Consider the following 23,627-nt stretch of genomic DNA (forward strand, 5'->3'; position numbering starts at 1 on the left):
ATTTGGGTATTTTAAAATTTTTAAGTAGGATGTTAATGAATGTCTTAAAATTAGTTTGTCGGCCGTGAACGCGTTAAATTTGTAATTAGAAAAACTCAAACGTACAACGTATAATTGGCTACATTTTAGAGAGTGGAAAAAACACATGTAAAATAAATATAATAGCATATAAAAGGGTAAGAAAAAATGAATATATATGTTGTAAGACCTATTGATTAACTCACACAAACACAATACGGAAAAAAGAGTTAACACGTCAAATCCAAAAAATTAATTCATCTTGACACTTGACAAAATGGAAAAACCTTGGATGAGAGTTGGTACTACTATTGTAATCAAGACTTTAGGATCCAAAATATTGTTACTTGTCCAGAATGAGAGTGGGTAGTACCATTGTATTCAAGACTTTAGGATCCAAAATCTACTTGTCCAAATAATATGAAAAGTACAAATAAAACTAATGACTAAAACTATATAATAATAATAATTTACCCAAACAACCATCAACTTGGTGGTCTATCGGGTAAGACACTGGCCTCTTCACATGTGTGGTTCGGTGTTAAAGATCTTTTCCGATGCTTCCCAACCAATACTAACAGCAACTATCCATCCAATACCCTCTGTTTTCAAGCCCAACAAACAACCACCCCTAATCTTCTTCTTCTATCATGTATCTAATATTTTACATCATTTTAACATGGATCATCATCTTCATGTACCTTCATAGTTCATACCAACGATCATCTTCTTATATCTTCATAGGTAATACAAATGATAATAAAACACCATGATTGTTAAATAAATAACTAAATTACATATTTGGTCCTTATGAAAGGTCATATATCTTATATATTTTTAAACATTATTTCAAATTTGATCTCATCCCACCTTCTCCATCTACACATATCGAAAGCCATAACCTCTTATATATCATTAGACAAAAAAATGTACATTGTATGTTAGTCATTTTCAAAATTAACCAATTATTCCTGTAGGTGCAACATTAAGTAATGAAACCTGCAGTTAAACTTAATACTTACCAAATTCATGGTCTTACTATTGACCAAATCAATTTAGGCTTGCACTCGTCAAAAGTAATTTCACACCTGGTCAAATTCAATAATAACTGAAGTTCAATTTAACAAATAAAGAATTCAATCATGGTTAATTTTTAGTGTCTTACAACTGCAAACTTAACTTGAAACATGAATTTCCAAATGCAATGCATGACAACCATTAACAAACAAATGAATAAACACATAATAAATTAAATGAAAAAGGGTTTACCTGCATGATATTGTACCTCCTGTGTGTTGTCCACATGCAACAGGGTCATTAAAGCTATTTTATAACTTAAATAATATATGACCTTGCAAACCCAAGATGAAGATGGTGTTTAGAGACCCTATGAAACCTAGATATATTCTTAGGTTCTTCCAAAAAAACACCATCCTAAAATCAAAATCAATGTCAGATTTCTTCAGCAAATAGAAATTAAAACCCATCATCATAAAATATATAGTCAGATGAACACCACTGTAAGATGAAAAAATTAGAAATTTTAATTATTCTAGAAATCTTCATAAATTTATGATATCATAAATACAAGAAAGTTAATCTAATTAATCACACATAACACAATACAACAAAGGGTTGATGATATACTCAACAATCTTCTCGAAATCAAAAAGTGGAATTAATATAAATATATCAAGACGGAATGCATGAAAAAATCAAAACATGGGATAAAGAGATATACATACGTATAAAGAAAATAGATGATTTGAACAAATCGATAGGGCTGGATGAATTTCTTAAAACCCACAGGCAGTCGATTTCTGTAACCCAGAAGCAAAAATCAAGATAACATATGAATACCTAAATATTGAAATATCTAGTCAACAAGATAGTGATCGATAACATATCTGAAAAACAAATTTTGATCAATTCATAAATTTCAAGTTCCAATCATAAAATTTAATATATAAATACATAAATCAAGTTGTCCAAAAGAACACATTCAATACAAGAATCAAACCTGGGTGATGATGGGTTTTCCAATCGAAAACCCTAATTACAAAAGGAAACAAAACCGATAATGAGGGTGCTGTGGTGCATCCAAAGAAAATGAGAGACATATAAGAGCAGTGATGAACCAAGGGAGAGATGAATTTGATATGGGAAAAACACTAATTGTTTTAAAGTGGGAAACTTTGATTCAAGCACTTTCAGTCATTCTAAAATTTTTATGGTGATGCCGTTAACGGTTTTTTTACAATAGACGAAGAACATAGACTGGGGAAAGATATCTAATAGACGATGAACGGATGAAAATAACTATTTTCGGACTGTTTTCGAGGCAATGTCTCTCAATTGGTGTGATGATCCAATCTATTATGGATGGGAAGTGTGTATCATGGTTAAATAGATCCTTTGAACCTGGATAACTCCAAATGGACCCATATATGACCCGAAATGTGTAGACTCCTGTAAGACCATCAGACATCGTTGATAACTTGATACGACGCCTTGGAGAAGGAGACAATATGAATTGAGTTTGATGTCTCGTTGCGTCGTTTGGAAGATAAGCAACGTGGCTTGAAAAGAACTTGGTGAAATTGTTTTTGAACGCAGGAGAAAAATAAGGCTTATATATATATATATAAATAAAACATTTATTTATATGACAACCTTAAATTAACGGAACTTTTATAAAATGGGATATTCCGTTAACGGTAACGGGGAAATGTAACGGAACAAACTTGGGTTGTCACAGTCAGGCTTGGGAGCCTGGTGAGCATATAGGGTTTTCAACCCACAATAATATAATTATTATATTCAACCATCAAATAATAAACTCAATTACCCATCCCCATTATCTTCTTTATTTCTTAGGATTTTACCGTAAGAATTCAACTACTCGTCATTCATTCATTCCTAAGGATTGACCTAAGGAATTAGCACAAAATCTATTGTTACATAAGGCGCATCTACCAACATCATCTTTTAAACACCTCTGCCAGGATTACATCATACACTATAAGGCGCGACTGCCAGGTTTATGACATTCTCTTTTAGGCCCATCTGCCGACATTATCCTATAAGCGCATCTGTCAGGATTATCCTATAAGCGCATCTGCTAGTATTATGACATTCTCTATTTGGCCCATCTGTCGACATTATCCTATAAGCGCATCTGCCAGGATTACGACATTCACTACTTGGTGCATCTACCAATATTATTCTTAAGCGCATCAGCTAGTATTATGACATTCTGTAATTGGTGCATCTGCCAATATCATTCTTAGTCACCTTTCATACCTCATCATTTTATCACATACCAACTATCTCATCTACCGATGTTCTACCCAACATATTTGTAGATATAAAATACATATACAGCTTAACTCATTTAAAAACTATATAAAACATCCATTCCATACTCATCTCAAATAAACAACAATATATAAACACATAGCACGTATTTTATAACAAATACTTCATATTTATGTGTTAGAAGAAAGTAACCACACACTCACCCAAACATATACGTAATACATTCAAACAATACTTGTATTACACCCGTGTTTATGAAAGGGACTATACACCCACACATATAAACAACTTTATATTATACACAAAACACTTATTTTATAGAAAATACTTAATATTTATGTGTTAGAAGAAAGTAACTACAGACTCACTTGATCAGAAGATGATCGGACAGCACTACGGCTTGTAGAATTCACAAAAACCAAACTCCTCGCGGGCAGAGCTTCGGCTCGGGAATCTTACTTCTTGGGATCTTCGGGGCTTCGGGACTTGCTTTAGGGCTCAAGAATGATACCGGGGCTTCGGGATATTTCTTGCACGAAAAACGATGCAAAAACATGAGAGAAAGGGAAGAAATGAGCAAAGAAACTCGACAGCCTTGACTTCCTTTTATAGGGGCTACAACCTTCGATTACGTTCGGCGTAATCTTAGGTACGCTGGGGGTAACCTGGATAAGCTCGGTGACTCCCCCCCCTTTGGATAATATCCGAATTCTTATTTAAATTAAATACTTTAATTATTTAATAAACTTCAAAAATTTATCTCTTCCTCATATGAGCTCCGTTTTCAACGTTCTTTATATCCCCACGTAGGTGAGACTACGATCTACAACATTTGTTTAGACTTCATCGGCTAAATTTGACTTTATTTTTATTATTTATTTTTAGTAGGCCGGGACAGGAAAACTCCGTTATAAATTCATAACTTCTTCATCCGATGTCCGTTTTCGCCTACCTTTTTATCGTTTCACTACTATTAACGAGATCTTCGATTCTCGTTTAGATTGTTTTGGCTAAAAACCGCTCGGTCTCAAATCGAGTATTCGGGCTACATACCGCTAAGTCGAAACTTAGAAAAATCATAACTTCCTCATACGAAGTCAGATTCGGACGTTCTTTTTATAAACGCTCATGGTTTAACAAACTCTACAACTTTCGTTTACATCACTAACGCTAAGTATCACTCTAACGTAAATTTACTTTTTACGTCATTCAGCGTCGTGCCGGTTCTGTTGCGAAACTTCGACAGGTCATATCTTCTTCGTTATAACTCGGATTTTGGCGTTCTTTATATGTACGAAATCCTTGTAACATTTAATATAACTTAGTTAAGATTACTCATTCTAAATAATCTTTTATCAAAAAGTCATTTTTGATGCTTATCGTCTCTAAATTGATTAGTCCTGATCTTCGGGCGTTACAATTATCTCCCCCTTAGGATGATTACGTCCCGGAATCATCAACAAAATAGGACCTATAAAATGATTCCAATCTTCTGACTTACGTCAGATGTTACATCAAACTTGGTTCTTACGTAACAAACTCATCGTAGTCGGACTCAATTTGATATGACCACTAGGGTCGGAATAACAACCATCTTACTAGTCATTACCGAAACAATGGTAATGACATACTTGAATAAAATGGAATCAATTACTAGCTTCTTGGTAACCTTGCGACTTTCCCTGATCCAAGTGCGAGTCCTGTGCTTCCGGTAGTATATGCATCTACTACCTTTCACACCTACTCATACTCGTCCCAAGTATTGTCTCGCAGTTGACCAAGTCACCATACAAGAAAATCATACAATCATTCAACACACCAGATAATAAAACTAGGGTTTATATTACTTTCTTGAAACTATTACACAAAAGTTCAAGTTCACCCTATACTATGCCTCTAATAGGCTATACCATAAGTTACTATTCACACTGCTTCTTCATAACTTGATCTTTGGATATAAAATCCTCATTCATGATTCCTTGCGTTGACATTTGTTTCATCAAGGATCATTTGAAATGCTGTTGCCTTTGGCTTTGGCGGTGCCTCTAGCCTTGCTGCTTGATTTTTCCTTAGGCAGTCTTGCTTGAAGTGCCCCTCTTCGTTACATTTGTAACACACCTTTTTGTTGAATATACATTCATCAGCGAAGTGCCCACGCTTTCCACACTTGAAACATGTCACCTCCATGCCACATTTTCCCGAGTGCTTCTTCTTGCACTTCTCGCACCACCTTTCTTCATCTCTTCCTCCTCCTCCAGGCTTCGAGAATTTTCTTTTCTCATTAGAACCTGAAGTTCCTTCTAACTTTCTCTTCTCGCCAACTTCAACCTTGTTGGCGGTCCGCCCGTTGACATATTCTCAACAGACTTGGTAGCCCAAATAGCTGCCTCTAGAGTAGGTACCTGACGCACTGGCACCACATACTCCCATGAGAGTCCCTTTGCGTATCGGTCGACTTTTGTCAGCTCGTCTGGGACGATGCGCAAAGCAAACTCCATCTTGTCTGTGAAGGAATTAGTGTATTCATCCACTGACATGTTGTCTTTCTTCAATATCAGAAATTTGTTCTCCAACTCTAGCAGGTTTTGGGCCGAGCAGAACTCGCGCTTGAATTGCACCAAGAACTCTACCCAAGACAGTTGTAGTGGCTCGTTAGGGATTAGGTTCTTCCCCAAAGTGTACCACCAGCGAACAGCGCCACCTCTGAACTGACGCACTGCAAATATGGTTTGTAACTTGCCCTTACAACCACATGTCATGAAGGCTAGCTCCATTTACGATATCCAATCCATAACTCCGATCAGATCCCGCTTTCCAGTGAAGGTCGATGGTTTGCAAGTCAGAAAATCCTTATACTTGCATCCCATTCCATCATTCCTTCCATTCTGGTTGTTTTGCCTAACTATCGGTGGGTTGGCTTGACCAACAGATCCACTGAAGTTTCCTCCTTCCGAGTGCCCTTCATTTAATTCAGTCTCTTCCACTTGAATTGATAGTTCTTCACGATTCTGTTGAAGCAACCACCTGGTTTCCTCCATCTGACGATCCAACATCATTTGAATCATCATTTGTACACCAGCCATCGTTATTGGCTCGGGTGCAACAGCTACAACAGGTATTTGTTCAATCACTGGTGGTTGATTCCTGTTTTCATTTGCATTTCCAACTCCACTTCTAGTTCTTACCATTTTTGATCTACACACCGAATATGGTGAATTCAAATCCTCAATCACGATAGATAATTAAGTCATCCTTATCACTTTGAAACGTTTACATGCTAGTTCTAATATTGTAATCATACGCTTAGAATCCTACACACATAAGGTTTCCAGATCCAGTCGGCAACAGACCGTAGATCCGAAAAAATAATATCATATATGGAAAACATATTACATTTAGCACATAAAAGCATTTTAGGCATCATTCCTAAAATATACTAGTGCTCGTGTCAATTTAGGTGTACTACCTAACATATTTTTGACATACTCCCCACGATCATTACTTAGCATTCTAAGTTTAAGTCTAGAAATTTCCTACAAAATTCCTAGTTCGCTTAAACTAATGCTCTGATACCAACTGTGACATCCCCAATTTCTCGGCTAGAAAAGACCGATTTTTTTATGCTTTGTTTTTAAAATCAGAGTAATCTTTTAAAGAAAACAGTTGCGGAATTTGTTCCCAAAATATGATAAAGATTTATCAAAGAATTTCTTTAAAGAAATGTATTTTCATTATATAACAAAATCTCGGGATGTCATGTTCCGATACAGACACATAAGCATAAACAGAACTTACATTATTTACACTAAAGATTTTACATCTTCTTTAATCTCTCTGTGAAATATATCTTCGTACCGATACTTGTGATGCAAAGAAAACTGAGTGGGTCAGGCTTGGGAACCTGGTGAGCATATAGGGTTTTCAACCCACAATAATATAATTATTCTATTTAACCATCAAACAATCAACCCAATTACCCATCCCCATTGTCTTCTTTATTTCTTTGGATTTTACCCTAAGAATTCAACTACCCGTCATTCATTCATTCCTAAGGATTGACCTAAGGAATTAGCACAAAATCTATTGCTACATAAGGCGCATCTACCAACATCATCTTTTAAGCACCTCTGCCAGGATTACGTCATACACTATGAGGTGCGACTGCCAGGTTTATGACATTCTCTTTTAGGCCCATCTGCCGACATTATCCTATAAGTGCATCTGCCAGGATTATCCTATAAGCGCATCTGCTAGTATTACGACATTCTCTATTTGGCGCATCTGCCGACATTATCCTATAAGTGCATCTGCCAGGATTACGACATTCACTACTTGGTGCATCTACCGATATTATTCTTAAGCGCATCTGCTAGTATTATGACATTCTATAAATTGTGCATCTGCCAATATCATTCTTAATCACCTTTCATACCTCATCATTTTATCACATACCAACTATCTCATCTACCCATGTTCTACCCAACATATATGTAGATATAAAATACATATACAACTTAACTCATTTAAAAACTATATAAAACATCCATTCCACACTCATCTCAAATAAACAACAATATATAAACACATAACACGTATTTTATAACAAATACTTCGTATTTATGTGTTAGAAGAAAGTAACCACACACTCACCCAAACATATACGTAATACATTCAAAAAATACTTGTATTACACCCATGTTTATGAAAGGGACTATACACCCACACAGATAAACAACTTTATATTATATACATAGCACTTATTTCATAGCAAATACATAATATTTATGCGTTAGAAGAAAGTAACTACAGACTCACTTGATCAGAAGATGATCGGACAACACTGCGGTTTGTAGAAGTAGTATTATTCGGTAGATCTGGAAGATCTTCACAAAAACCGGACTCCTCGCGGGCAGAGCTTCGGATCGGTAATCTTACTTCTTGGGATCTTCGGGGCTTCGGGACTTGCTTCAGGGCTCGGGAATGATACCGGGGCTTCGGGATATTTCTTGCACGAAAAACGATGCAAAAACACGAGAGAAAGGGAAGAAATGAGCAAAGAAACTCGGCAGCCTCGACTTCCTTTTATAGGGGCTGGAACCTTCAATTATGCTGGGCATAATCTTAGGTACGTTGGGGGTAACCTGGATAAGCTCGGTGACTCCCCCCCTTTGGATAATATCCGAATTTTTATTTAAATTAAATACTTTAATTATTTAATAAACTTCAAAAATTTATCTCTTCCTCATATGAGCTCCATTTTCAACGTTCTTTATATCCCCGCATAGGCGAGACTACGATCTACAACATTCGTTTAGACTTCATCGGCTAATTTTGACTTTATTTTTATTATTTAGTTTTAGTAGGCCGGGACAGGAAAACTCCGTTATAAATTCATAACTTCTTAATCCGATGTCCGTTTTCGCCTATCTTTTTATCGTTTCACTACTATTAACGAGATCTTCGATTCTCGTTTAGATTGTTTCGGCTAGAAACTGCTCGGTCTGAAATCGAGTATTCGGGTTACATACCGCTAAGTCTAAACTTAAAAAAATCACAACTTCCTCATACGAAGTCAGATTCAGACGTTCTTTTTATGCACGCTCATGGTTTAACGAACTCTACAACTTTCGTTTAGATCGCTAAGGCTAAATATCACTCTAACGTAAATTCACTTTTTACGTCATTCAACGTCGTGCCGGTTCTGTCGCGAAACTTCGACATGTCATATCTTCTTCATTATAACTTGGATTTTGGCATTCTTTATATGTACGGAATCCTTGTAACATATACTATAACTTAGTTAAGATTACTCATTCTAATTAATCTTTCATCAAAAAGTCATTTTTGACGCTTATCGTCTCTAAATTGACTAGCCCTGATATACGGGCGTTACAGTTTCCAATCTTAGTTACCAATATGATATGAGCCTCAATATAACATTTGTCCAATGATATCACCTAGAGTCTTGTCCCATTACATAAGCCATTTTTCTTTTCAATATTTATCAGCAACATAACTTGAACACCGATTTTTAAAACTAACTTATGGTTTGGTGAACCCGATGCTTTCAAACCGTTTAAAACATCAGGTGAATATAAATTTGCATCAAACTGATAATGGAAAATTTCAGATTGGCATATACTATCTGAACTTAAGTATTCAACCTTATCTCCTGGAAACTTCAATAACAGACAGTCGTTTATTTCCTGAACCACTTCGTTCTTTGGAGCAAGTATTGTTCTTTTTTGAAAATACTTTGTAGTGTTGTACTTCTCCAAAATCGAAGGATATACGAACTCGATTAATGAACCTATAGGATCATGTGGGTCATTAATGAGAATATCATCTGAAATATCAATAACCGTTTCGCAATCGTTGATACCACCAAGTGTGCCTTCTCCTATATCCAACAACCATTCTACAAAATCTCTAATTTTGTCTATATCAGATTGATCCCTTCCAACAGTTAGCCTTATGTTATTTGTTAATTTATGGATTTTGCATTGTTTTCATAAATATGAAGAACTTAAAGAAGCATTAACAATGTTTTGTCTACTCCCACCCGGAATAAGAGGTAGAATATGTCTGAAATATCCTCCAAAAACAATAACTTTCCCTTCAAACGGAATATCTGACTTGCTATAATTTTTAGACCTAAGTACATCTTTCAAACTTCGATCTAAAGCTTCAAATGCATGCTTATGAACCATAGGTGCTTCATCCCAAATTATCAATGAGGTTTTTCTCAATAAGCTAGGGAGGCCACTATCTGGATTTATTTTACAAACATAATCTTAAGTAAGTTAAAATGACATTATAAATCGAGAGTGTGTTGTTTTACCTCCGGGCAATAATAATGAAGTAATCCCACTTGAAGCAACATTTAAAACAATATGATCATCGCATCTAGTTGCTGCAGATATTGTCTTCCATAAAAAAGTTTTACTAGTTCCACCATAACCATAAACAAAAAAGACTCCTCCTTTATTTTCTTTAGCCATACTCATGATATTAAGAAAAATGTGACAATACTTATTTGTCAATGCAAGAAACATACGATCGAACTCATTCTTCATAACGGGAATGCCATAATCTAGCTCCTTGTTGATAAGTCGATTGTCTGAAGAAGAAACAAAATCAACGTTCGGGAAAGGCATCTTTTTATATATTTTTTTGAGACTGGAGTTGCTTCGAAGTAAAACTTGTTCTATCTCAAACAAAGTTAAGTTCTTAAGCTAATCTTCATTGAGTGATAAGTCTGGAGGACAAAGATCAAATTAATTAGAAATATTATTAACAATATTTATATATAATTAAATTATTATTTAATGTATGCTTAAAAATAAGATTTTTTTATAATAATAATAATAATAATAATAATAATAATAGTAATAATAATAATAATAATATTTAATACTTGGAGACTTGAATCTCTGTTATTGGTTATAAAGAATCTCATCTGCCAAATATTCTCACGTATTTTCCCAAACAATCTCCGGTTTAGACATGCTGTTACACATCAATAATGTAGCAAATAAGAATCGTAGATAAAAACCAGATCCAAAATGACTTGCTTCTTTAATTGCATCGATGTATTCCTTGTCATCATCCAAGACCCCAAGATCATAACAAGCATCTCTAAAAGAAGAATGTTGTTCACCATTTACTATGCGAAAATTTTCAAATGATTTCGGACCTTTCTCCTTATTTAACATAATCCTTAAGAAATAAGCTTCCCCTAGATTAGGTGAAACCGAATGAATTCTACCAATGCACTTTCCTGCTTTCCGTGGCTTCCAAATCCTATCACCACGTTTCCAAATAAACTTTGTAGGAAATTCAACATACGTAAGTTTCTGTGCATCACGATAAATTGCATTACACTCCATCCAAGCTGTAAACAATGAAGAAGCAACAGAAGGATTATCCAGAACATTGTCAATATCATCGTCTTCCCTATATACAATCTGTTATTGACCAGGAAGATGAAAAGGCAGTCTAACCACATAAGGATATCTGTAATGAACATCATATTTAAAAATTCGTCATAATGCTTCACATGCAGATAAATATCTACAGTTGTAATACTCATTTATTTCATCGACCACATCATTATTATCACAGTCATTATTGCTTCGTACAACGGAAACTTAGCTATATCAGGCCCCTTGTTTATGTATTTAAATAAATACTTTATAGAAGACCCATGATTTCACCGTTCAACATTAATATGTGTCGATATCTCTTCAATAAATATTTGTTGTAAGGGACAACATTTCTATTATCCAACTTCACACTCGATTTTTCAACAAAATGACAATTGTTTCTTCTCCTATATAATGGAAAACCATTCTGATCAAGAGACGTATGATTACTGAATTGCTTTGGAATGTTTTTAGAGCACTTTTTGTCCACCATGCATGGACAATTGATATTTCCAGCTCCACATAGACCATGAATCATGAACTCATTCACAAGTGAATACTATTATGGATCTTCATCTATGTTTGGTATCTTGGCGGAAATTATCGGATTGATAAATTCAACAGTGGATAGCTTGTAGTCAGAATGCATAAATAGACATATATGACTATGCAACAAACCTCTTTTTTGAAATTCAAATGTATAAAACAACTGCATAATATTTTGCACAAAATAAAATATGATTATATCCGTAAGCAAAAATATAAATATATGTATATATATACATATATATATATATATATATATATATATATATATATATATATAAAATAAAAAGCATAAAATTTTATCAATTATGAAAAAAAATCAAATACCTACTTGAACTATGCCGAAAATGTGATTCTCCCTTAGGTCTTTAATAAATGCATCAAGCTTGATCTTGAACAACCTACATAGTATATCAGTTTTGTCTTCTAGTATAAGCAAAGTATCCTTAAGAAGCCATTTAACCTCAGGCCATTTGGGATTACACATAAAGGTTATGAAGAAATCAGGATATCCAAACCATTTACATAGCGACATGACATCAATATAGTTTTGCAGCATATAGCTCGCACCACCAGTAAAAGATGAAGGTAATATCACAGGTTAGCTGATGTTGGAGAAATTTGTAGTTCCTTGAGCTTTTTGGTTACATAAATTCTCAAGACTCGCATCTAAGAACATGTTGTTACCTATGTATGTAATACAATCTCTCACTTTCAATCATAGTATACGCATCTACCATAAATTGTTGAAACAACCTTTTTGAATTAAGAATCAAAGAGAACGAATGATCACGGTCTTGAATTCTAAAAGAAAAAAATTCTCTCATTGTACATTTTGTGAGCTTGTTATTGATTGTAGATGTAACACATCTATGAAGAATATCAACATTGTAACCATCATCCCCATATGGAAATAGTAGCAGATATTGGAGACGAATGTAAGAAAGAATGATGCACTTCACTGATACGTTGTAGAAATTCCGATTTCGTTTGAACAACGATATCTCTATTTTCAATTGAATCACAAATGTCACCTACAATTATAGCGACAACCTCAGAAGCAGTTGGTAGGCTATATGTCCTTCCATATCAATCCCTTCTCCCGATAGTTCTTAACTTCATATCAACTTGAGGATTTTTTTTAGAGTAAATTACATGAATGATCCTTATGGTTTGGAGTAATTTGCGTGTTTGGTCTCTAACTTATTTTTTTAACTCGAAAGGTCCATGGCGTTTGTTTTTGTTACGCGCTTGGTCCCTACTGTTTGTTTTTGTTGCACGCTTGGTCCCTGTTTTACCTAAAAAAATATTATTTAAATAGGGAAAAATGGTGGGATAGGTAAGGTAAGGTGAGGGCAGGTGGGGTTAAGGTCTGTTAATTTAAATAAATTAAAAAATGAATGAGAATATAGTCTTTTTAGGTGAGACAAGGACCAAACGCGTAACAAAAACAAACAGCGGGGACCTTCCGAGTTAAAAAAATAAGTTAGACACCAGACGTGCAAATTACCTTAAACCATAGGGGCCATTCGTGTAATTTACTCTCTTTTTTTTAAAGTATCTCTTACCATTCTATAGAGCTAACCAAGACATTATTTTAATCTAACATCACTTTCAAATCTTCAATAATATCGTTATTGATTGATGTAGATTGATGCTTTTCCCCACTAAAAAAATTGAATATCTACATAATATGAGTATAAAAAATAAAAAAAGATTAAAAGTAAATATGAATAAGAAGTTTGAAAATATACCCAAAACTTCTATGTCTTTGAATTTTCGTTCTCGGTATCATAAATGTATAACTGAGAGAATTTTGGTTGCGATCCATTTGGTGTAAAAGGCTTCCAATACTATGATATTTTTGGCCACCAAGTCTGAAAATGTATGGAGGATTTCCTCTATTGATTGATGAAGCAATTTTACCATCCATTGATGTAAACGAAAACATTGAATTGTAACGTCAAATGCTTTATATGAAATTTTGCTTTTAGAATCCGTTGCTCGAAACATTCTTTCATAAGTTGGTGGTGCGTTCTTTAAATCTGGTAATTGAACATTATCATAACCACAACATAATAAATAATATGTGTTCCCTTTTTGTTATCCTCTAATGGATTCATTTTTCCATAGTTTTGCATGACATGTTTGACATGCAACAATTTGATCAACATGATCCAAATATTCTGTAATATAATAAAGCGGTATAAGTAAAATATTTAATTTTATAAGTATATAGAATACAGTATTTGAGTTGTAAGGAAAAAGAAAATGGGTATATATACACACACACACACACACACACACACACACACACATATATATATATATATATATATATATATATATATATATATATATGGATTACCTTTGGAAATACCAACTATTAGATTTTCAGTAACGACTTCATGTATATTTTCTACATCTGTTGTCAAGTTAATCAATGAAATAAGAGATAAATGTTCCAACTTCCTTTTTAATTTATGACATCTTGGATTTAACTTGATTGATGATGAAGAGCAACTAATTGTAGATGCATTTCTCGATGTCATACCATTACAAAGTACATAGTAATGTATTTTATTTTGTAACGTTGAAGTAGCGTAGTTATTGAAACGAATATTAGCTGGAAAAAAATATTGAGGATATATAAATTTATTAGAAAATGGTTAAAAGTAAATTTTGAAAACAAAAATTATTACAATTTGAAATGTTAGATAACAGAGTTCTAAGGAAACCAAAATCGTCCCTCATAGGGTTCAAAATCCCGAAGATGAACGGATTCCTTAAAACATGATCACATCTACTCAATCTGAAATCTGAAGTCTTGAGATGGTATGTCTCCCTGGTAGACCGCCCAAACTAAATCATTACCAAATTCATTACACCTATCTCCCAACTGGCTACTCATCTTCTGATAACTTGAGGTTCCCACTAGAAAATAGAGTCACAGACCAACTTTCCCTACAACACATTTATACTTAACAAAAAGCTCAAATAATCCTTCGAGTAGGAGACTTATCCCTATATCGATTAGGAATCAAACAAGAGTTCGTAATAGGGTCAAATCAAGTATTATGAGATTATTTAATCCTGTTGTTGGAGGCTTGGAACCTCCCAAACCACAAGCTACTCCCATAGGGATCCCAAATCACTACCACTACTTGGAAAATCACACCGCCTCCTAGCTGTTTTCCTTAGCAACTGAGGCCTCCCTGGTTCCAACTTGTCTGCCCACATCTGTAATATTGGATTTCTGCCCGGTTGCTGAGCCAACGAGCAATCTTGTAGTCGCCCCACGCGAATTCCGAAAGCAACTTCGACTAGAAATAACTGCCCTAACTATATCTCCACTCATTACTCCACCAGTCCTTCTCTTCCATCCGATCATCGTATCCTGACAACCTATCGTCACTGAATCCAATGCAAAAAGTGAATGCTATCGGAATAACTATAGTCTTACATCATGCCCGGTCTCCAACGACCTACAGTTACCTGATTCCAATCATGTTGTGGTCTACCCACAATCTTGCAAACTGGACCACCCTGTCCTAATCATCTAAAAGAATCCGTGAATGCTATGGGTCATCCCGCAGTCTCACAACACTTCCCACGCTATCTAGCCGCCAGTGAATGCTACATCTACCCTACAGTCTTAGAACACTTCCCACACTTAGCATACACAAGTGTACGTCCAACATACTAAGGCGCGCCTAGTACGCTTAGCGTACTAGCCTTGTTTTCCAAAGTTGCAACGTTACCCCTTAGGCTTCTCATGGTCGTCTCTTCTAACCCAAATGACTACAAATGACAAAATAATAATAAAAGAGAGGATTTGGAAATACCTACAAAATCTCAGGATGTTACATGAAACTTGGTTACTATTCCTTGAAATGGTTAACATTTTAATAAAAAAGAATTCATGAATGAAAAGTGGGTTGAAATCGATTAAGAACGTGAATGAAAAAAGAACATCCAAAAGGTAAAGAACAATGTAGTCTAGCTAACCTGATGATGAATTTTTGACCTCTGAAATCGTATTGAAGCAGTAACGTAAATAGGTAAACATCTATATGTATACAGCTATTTAAATTAGGAAGAGATGATATATTTCAATATTTTATTATTATTATTAAATGGAATTTAAATTGATTGCCTGATTTATTAGGATTGATGTTTCATATTCCATAGATAGATATAAATAGAGTTAACAAATATTATCTTCCGGATTTTTTGCAGATATGTAGGGTATAATTTAAATTTAAATTTGAAATTTCGTGCTTTACTGAGTTACTGTATGTCTTTTCCTGATTTACAACATTTTTTTCAAATGGAATGGCAAAATGGGAAGTTTACTTACAAGTATTGAGTGGGAACAATTAAAGGGGAGGCGCAAAGGGAATGACACGTGGTGATTTTAGTACTGTTTTATTAAAAGAGAAGATTTATAGAAATATGAATTTACAAATGTATGGTTACTATGTACATTAATACAAATTAATTAATATATTCGTAAAATTAATGAATATGAGGTGATATTTAATTGGTAGAATTTGAATAAAAAAAGAAAAATATAACAATAACAAATGGAAAAAATAATTCTAAATTTTTCAGAAAATAACATGTGTCAAATTCAATATGAAGTTGACATGTGGCAAAATTGATATTTATTTATGAGGATAGATAAAATAAATAATGTATAGATATATGGTTACTGATTAGCACCTATTAATTTAGAAAGAGACAATAAACATAATAAATAACTTATATATACATAATAAATAACTTCCATATATATATATATATATATATATATATATATATATATATATATATATATATATATATATATATATATATATATTATGTATGTTGTTGTATGTATGCATGCAAATTGACATTTTGAAAAATATGTAACACGTTGTTCTGAATCGTTTTCAAATTCAGAGTTATGACCCGAGGATCGTTCATCATAAGGATTAGGGCCTTTGGGAAAGAGATATTTAGACCTTTTTGGGGTGTGGATAATTTAGGTTAGATGATATGGGAGTTCGGTTTGTGATTTGAAGCCCAAGGTTATAACCGTAAAGTGGCAGTTTAGGCTTTTCAGATAATTAGATTTTAGTTCGGAATGTTTTAAGCAAGGATTAGTTGATAGAAGCGCAAAGCTTCTCATTACCTTTCCAAGGATATAAGGATCGTTGACAACGGACTTAGAACGAAAAAGTTATGTCCTTCAGATGTTTAGCGGTTTTAGGGTTGAGCCTAGTATGCAGGGCGTACATAGAAGTACGTTGGGTATACTAGGGAAGGTAGTCACGGGTTAAGCATGTTCAGCATGCGAGGAGCTTTGGTATGAAGGATGAAATTAGTTTTAGTGATTAGATGGATAGATAGAAACTTGTAACAAATAAATGTAATTTACATTCAACGATTAAGTAATGGAGATTTATTTATGACTATTGTTTACTGTCTTTTTTCAGTTGTTTATAATTGTGTTTCATTTTGCATGTTACTTACAGAATAATTAGATTATCCAAATATCCACAGCCGATAATACTTTGGAAGTAAGTAGTGAATTAAGGTTGTCATGAATTGGGTTGTAGATTGTCTAAGTGTTTAGACATGCAAATGGTTTGCTACAACATTCATGAGTACTTTTGAAATGGAGAATTTAAGTATTGGATTAAAACCACACTTAGTGAATTACTTCATGGAATTTATCACGAGTAATTCTGAGACAATAATATCGTATAATCTCTAAACAGAGATATATGAGTTGTTGTTTACGAGTTAGTTGTGCATTGATAATGCGTAAACGCATCAGTAACTTGGTGTTATAAAACATATTATTGTGCATGATTTGTTGAGTAAATAGTGTAAGAATATAAGTCGAAGTTTATCTGTTCCTTTTTCCCTAATGAGAAAAGCGATATATTGGGCCCCTCGATGACATGGTGTTGACTTATGTACCAGGCCTAGTCAGAACTGGATTGATGTGTTAAATTGTAGTTCTTTGTCATCACAAATCAGAAATCGGGAAAAAAAATTGTTGGGCCATGAGAATGATTATGTTCCATGTCAATTTTCCACATGATATCTTGTAGAATGGAGGTTTATATGATCACTTATCTTAGGACACGTTACTGACTAGGTCAGAGTTCGACAGCGGCTTTGAGAGATACAATTTGCTAGTCAATTTTTGAAGTTATACTTACAATTATAGTTATTAGACTTATCCAAGTGGGATACTGTTAAATTACGTGTCGAAGCCCTTAACTATAATTGGTATGTACTTGAATTCATAGTAGCATAGTCCTTTTGGGTTGCCTTTATACTAGCAACTAGACATGATGACTTATTGAGAAAGATGAAGAATTTATTATTTGGAATAATAAATTAATATAGAAAAATGATTTATTAATGTATTATGGAAATAATATATTAATTATAAATCATGTTATTTAATTAATATTTAATCAGAAATTAATTTGGAATGAAATTTGGGATTAAACGAATTAATTAAAAATGCAGGGGCTATTTAGCAATTTATTAATAGTTGTGGTTTTGGGCTCTAGGACCATCCTAGAAGGTATGGACAAAAACTTCTAAGGAGGCCCTAGAATTTTTCTCTATGGCCTAAGGGATGGAGAGTCCATGAGTTACTTAGGCCTTAAGTTGGAAAGTAGTGTTTCCTCCAGCAAATCCTAGCTTTGGCTCTAAACAACCAACAAATATATAAAGAGCCTCTACCTATTGATTTCAACCTATGCTTCCAAAATCCTAAGAAGAGCCGATTTCTAGACCTTCCTCCTCGTGTCTCGTCTCATCCTCTTGCTTTGTGTGTTTGTGAGCCATTAGAGGTGTTACACTTGTGACACTTGCTCTCAAAGTTTAAAATCTTCAAGGAAATCATTGTTATTCCTAAATCACATTAAAGGTATGTATCCTAACCCTAATTTAATGTCAATTTCGAAAATTGTAGTTGCCTCCTAGGGTTTCTTGTTTTGTGTTCAATGCTTGTATGTCTAATAGAGAAAACATAAATCCAACAATTAGGGTTTGCATGCACACATAGGATTGTTTTCTATGCTCAAAACCCATCAGTGGTATCAAATCTTATGGTTTTGTTTTCAATTAGATTTGAGGCAATTGATTGAACTTGAAAAAATTAGGGTTTATGACAATTAAACCCTAGGCCTTATGATTTTCTCAAATTAGGGTTTCATAACCCTGTTTTTTGGAAATCTGCAAAGGGTTTTTAACTCTTTCCTTTTGCCTCCAAAATTTCGAGATCTAGGGATTCCTAAATCTGGGGTTTTCAAAAATAAGGCAAGGATTGAAAGCCTTGCCTTCCACCCCAAGTAAAGATTTCGAAAATTAAGGTTATGGGTAGGCTTGTTATTTTTGGTAATTATCTTCTTAATTATGTAATTAGATAATTAAAGATGCTGATATATCCCTTCCATATTTTTCGAGATTTAGGGGATAAAGAATTAGGTTAAACTAATTTGTTTAATACTTTAATTTAATGGATAATCCTTAAATGATTTAATGAATTAATTAAAGGTTTAATTAATAGATAACTATTAAATCAAAGTTTTTAAATTTTAATATTTGAATTAAAAAAATCGAAGTTTTAAATAGATTTAAAAACCCTAGTATTTTGAAATGTTTAAAATACATCCGTATACTATATGTAAAATTAATTGTTTAATATTTACTATATGTATAAGACAAGTCAGTCGAACCGCTAGTATGCCTCATTCACGAAGCCGATCAATAAGGGGAGTATACGGAAACCGCCTATAAAATGGTGGTTGAATGGGTGTCCACTCTCACCCACCGCTTACTTGATTGGTGGAGGGTCATTATCCGAACGGGTTTGATAGGGCACTTAATTCTCATTAAAAAGTATAGTGGAATAAATAAAATAACTAAATATTTTTTTATTAAATTCTCAATCTTAGTTACTTTAGGAAAAATGTAAAATTGATGCTATCCCATGAAACGGCACATTGCACTTTATATAAGTCGTTACTGGAGCGTGTTTGGTTAGCCGACACACTGATATGGACTAATAAAGGGTGGAAATGGGTGTCTCATAAATTATCATTGATTAATAGAGTGTGTGTGGCAAACAAACACATTAATTAGGTGGTAAATGACATCGAGAGTACAAAGCTAATTTGCATGGTTATTCACATCTTATTTGTGATCCTCGGTATCCCTGTCACAAATGGAAGAGCACAATCGAGATTAAACATGACATTGAATAGTTTAATGAATCTCAAAAGATCTAGAAATTCCATTTAAAACCTAGTTCATTTAATTTTCATTTTTCGTGGTGAAATTGGGAAATCGTCATTTACCTACCTTTAAATAATTTACAATTAGATTATGACATCCCTCTTCTAAATTGTGAATTATTTAGTTGGATCATAGCCTTAATATTTCATTTGGGTGTTATATTAAAAAATTTCTTATCTAATCAAAACGTGTCCTTCTTCCTTTTCAGATGTCAACTTCCAACAATGCTTCTGGTTCCTCCTCCAACAACTTCTCGCTCTTGAGCATCTGTTCAAGAGTAACTTTTGATGGCTCGAATTATAATGATTGGATATGTAACATCAAGATAGCTTTACACTTTGAGGACAAGGAATATATACTCAAAAAAGATTTGAATGAGATTGATGAAACAACTACTACTCCTGAAGAAATAGTTGAGTATAGAAGACATTGCAATGATGCTACCAAAGTGGCATGCATCATGGTGGCTACTATGACTCCAGAGCTGCAAAGGTTGTATGAGGACTTTTGGACATATGAGATGAACAAGGACTTGATGGAGAAGTACCATCAAAAAGCTCCTCAAGATAAATACGAAATAGTAAAGTCCCATATAACCAGCAAGATGAAGGAAGGAGAGTTCATCACGACCCACTTACAGCACATGAAACGTTATGTGGATCGTTTTGATAAAACTCAATGTGAACTTCGATAAGGAATTGGATATTGACATAGTCTTGCACTCATTGCCTAACTGTTATGATGAATTCATTATGACTTATCATTTAAACATGGAGGAAACCATATTGAGTCAGCTTCAGAGCTTGCTGAGAACCGTCGAGAGTGGAATGAAGGGAAAGAGTATTGCCTATACTCCTGCTGATGTTGCTCCCGTTTTGGCTATTAGGCAAGGGAAGGGAAGAAAAGGGAAGCTCCTCCGAAATAGAATTGGAAGGGAAAGTCCCAAGCGGAGTCCTCGAGCAACAGACCCAAAGGAAAAGCTAGTTCTAACGCTCCTCCTGCCTCTGATCCTAAGGAGGCTACTTCCTTTTACTGCCATGGCAAGGGGCATTAGAAACGAAGCTACCCAAGTACTTGCAAGACATAAAGGATGGCAAGGTTAAACCAACCTCAGTAGGCATTTACATTATCCTATCTAAAAACTCATCACATTCTAATTCTTGGATCCTTGATACAGGATGTGGTTTTCACATTTTCTCTGACTTGCAGGGTTCAAAAGAAGTGAGGATGTGGAGCACGGGAAGATGAACCTGATTATGGGCAATAGGAGATCATCACCTGTTACCAAAATTTCCGTTTATTCTTTAGTGCTTAGTAATGAGTTATGTTTAGATTTGCAAAATTATTGCTATTCGTAAAAAATGATAAGGAATATTATTTCTTTTCCTGGTTTATACAGACAAGGTTTTAGACATTATTTTGATAATGAGAACGCTTCTATTTATGCTTATAAAAATGATGTATTTTATTTTGAAGCATTACCTTGTGATGGTGTGTACCAAATTGTGATGGTTATAGACAATTTAGGTAATAGTGTTTTGCAAATTGATTCATCTAATGGTTTAGGCAAAGCATGCTTGTCGTATTGTCATCTTGGACATGTCAACAAGAAATGCATTGCCCAACTCCAAAATGATGGAGTGTTGGAATCATTTGAATTAAGGTCAGATGATACATGTGAATCTTGTTTGCTTAGAAAGATGACTAAATCACATTTCACTGGTTCTTATGAAAGAGTTAAAGGATTGTTGGATCTCATACACACAGATGTGTGTAGGCCCTTCAGATCTACCACAATGGATGCAAATCGATTCTATGTGACTTTTACTGATGATTATAGCAGATATGGATATATCTATCTAATCAAGCATAATACAGAAACCTTTGAAAAGTTCAAAGAGTTAAAACAAGAAGTCGGGAATCAATTAGGTAGGAAGATCAAGATGCTCAGATCTGATAGAGGTGGTGAGTGTCTTTGTATCGAGTTCCACAACTATCTTAAGGAATTTGGAATTATTTCACAATTGACACCTCGAGGACACCACAACTTAATGGTGTGGCTAAGAAAATTGTAGTACTCGTTAAAATAAGAATTTTGAGAAAAAGAATGCCAAGAATGGAGTTCGTACAAGAGAGTTATGATTTTAGCAAAATCATTTAATTTTATAAAAATATGTACAAGAAATAAAGCCAAAATTAGCCGCTGGAGTCTAAACGAAAGTTGTAGATCTCGTTGATAGCTATGTGTGGATACAAAAAACGTCAAAAACGGAGTTCGTATGAATGAGTTATAATTTATAATATCATATTTATGTATTAAAATAAAGTATAAATCATATATATATATATATATATATATATATATATATATATATATATATATATATATATATATATATGATTTATTAGAAAGGTATTCGATGCGGACGTTATAAGACTAGTGTTGAGTACTTTCAACATTAGTTTTGTACAAATATTGTTAAATCTATTTAAAATAGTATTATAAATGGGGTGTTAAGTTGTTTAAATAACTATAAGGTCATTTACATAACTATAGAGGATGGTTTTTGAAAACTCAATTACTATAAATAAGAGGATTTAGGGTCTCATATTTCTTGCACCATTCTCTTGATTTAAGAGTCTTTCTCTTCTTATCCTCCAACATTTCGGTCCCTCGTGATTCGACTTCTCTTTCTGTAGTTTTAGTATAGTAAGGTAAGCACTGAAACGCTATAAGAATCTTTTTAGAAAAAAGATTCATCGAAAAAGTTTTCACCACGAAGTACTCACCAGGTTTCCCAACATGACCCACTCAGTTTAAAACCATATGTACTCACCAGGTTTCCCAACATGATCCACTTAGTTTATTATATCACAGGTAGCGATGTTAAAGATACATTATGCTGAGCCATTCAATGAGTATTAAGCCACTAGTTTAAATTATTTTAAGGCTTGTAATATTTCGTTATGCTTATGCTTCTGTATTGACGATGACATCCTAAGGTTTTAATATAAATAAAATACATTTCTTCATAAATGCTTTAATAAAATCTTTATCATGTTTTCTGGGAACAAATTCTGCAATACTGTTCTTCAAAAGGGATACTCTGATTTTTAAATAAGCATAAACAAATCAGTCTTTTTTAACCGTGAAAAATGGGGATATCACATGTATGATTTAAAAATTATATACGATTAGGATCATATAGTCTACAATGAATGATTTTTCCTTATTTTCTGTTCCTTATCTAGTTTTGGTTCTAGCGTAGAGTCTTTTAGTCAACAGTCTATTTAATCCTATATTATGTATAATTTGCATGCATAAGTCAACCTTTAGTAAGAGTTGGAGTTCCTAGCATGAGTTGTGGTGTGTGAGCTTGGATGTTCTTTGGTTATTCTATGCTTGGAGTGTTACTACTTAAATGTTTCTTGCTTTGTGTTTTGTGTAACTCTTAGTAATACGGGTTAACTAATTAGTGAATATGTCAAGTCACATGTTGCAAAGGTTAA

At 33.9% G+C, this 23,627-nt stretch overlaps 1 protein-coding gene and 1 long non-coding RNA gene across 2 annotated transcripts; both read right to left on the reverse strand.

Moving 5' to 3' along the window:
- Positions 1–296: 296 nt before the first annotated feature.
- Positions 297–2,607, reverse strand: LOC145038534 (uncharacterized). The gene is made up of 2 exons (XR_013679420.1): positions 1,288–2,607; positions 297–1,106 (listed from the first exon to the last, which is right to left on the reverse strand). It is a non-coding gene; the product is annotated as an uncharacterized LOC145038534 (long non-coding RNA).
- Positions 2,608–9,293: 6,686 nt separating this feature from the next.
- Positions 9,294–10,493, reverse strand: LOC145039640 (uncharacterized). The gene is made up of 3 exons (XM_078987671.1): positions 10,178–10,493; positions 9,863–10,105; positions 9,294–9,736 (listed from the first exon to the last, which is right to left on the reverse strand). Exons 1-3 carry the CDS (start codon positions 10,491–10,493, stop codon positions 9,294–9,296), a joined length of 1,002 nt encoding a protein of 333 aa, XP_078843797.1.
- Between the last annotated feature and the right edge of the window lie 13,134 nt (positions 10,494–23,627).

The sequence above is a fragment of the Lactuca saligna genome, chromosome 4 (genome assembly GCF_052625555.1).
Source record: "Lactuca saligna cultivar CGN05327 chromosome 4, ASM5262555v1, whole genome shotgun sequence".
Lineage (NCBI taxonomy): Eukaryota > Viridiplantae > Streptophyta > Magnoliopsida > Asterales > Asteraceae > Lactuca > Lactuca saligna.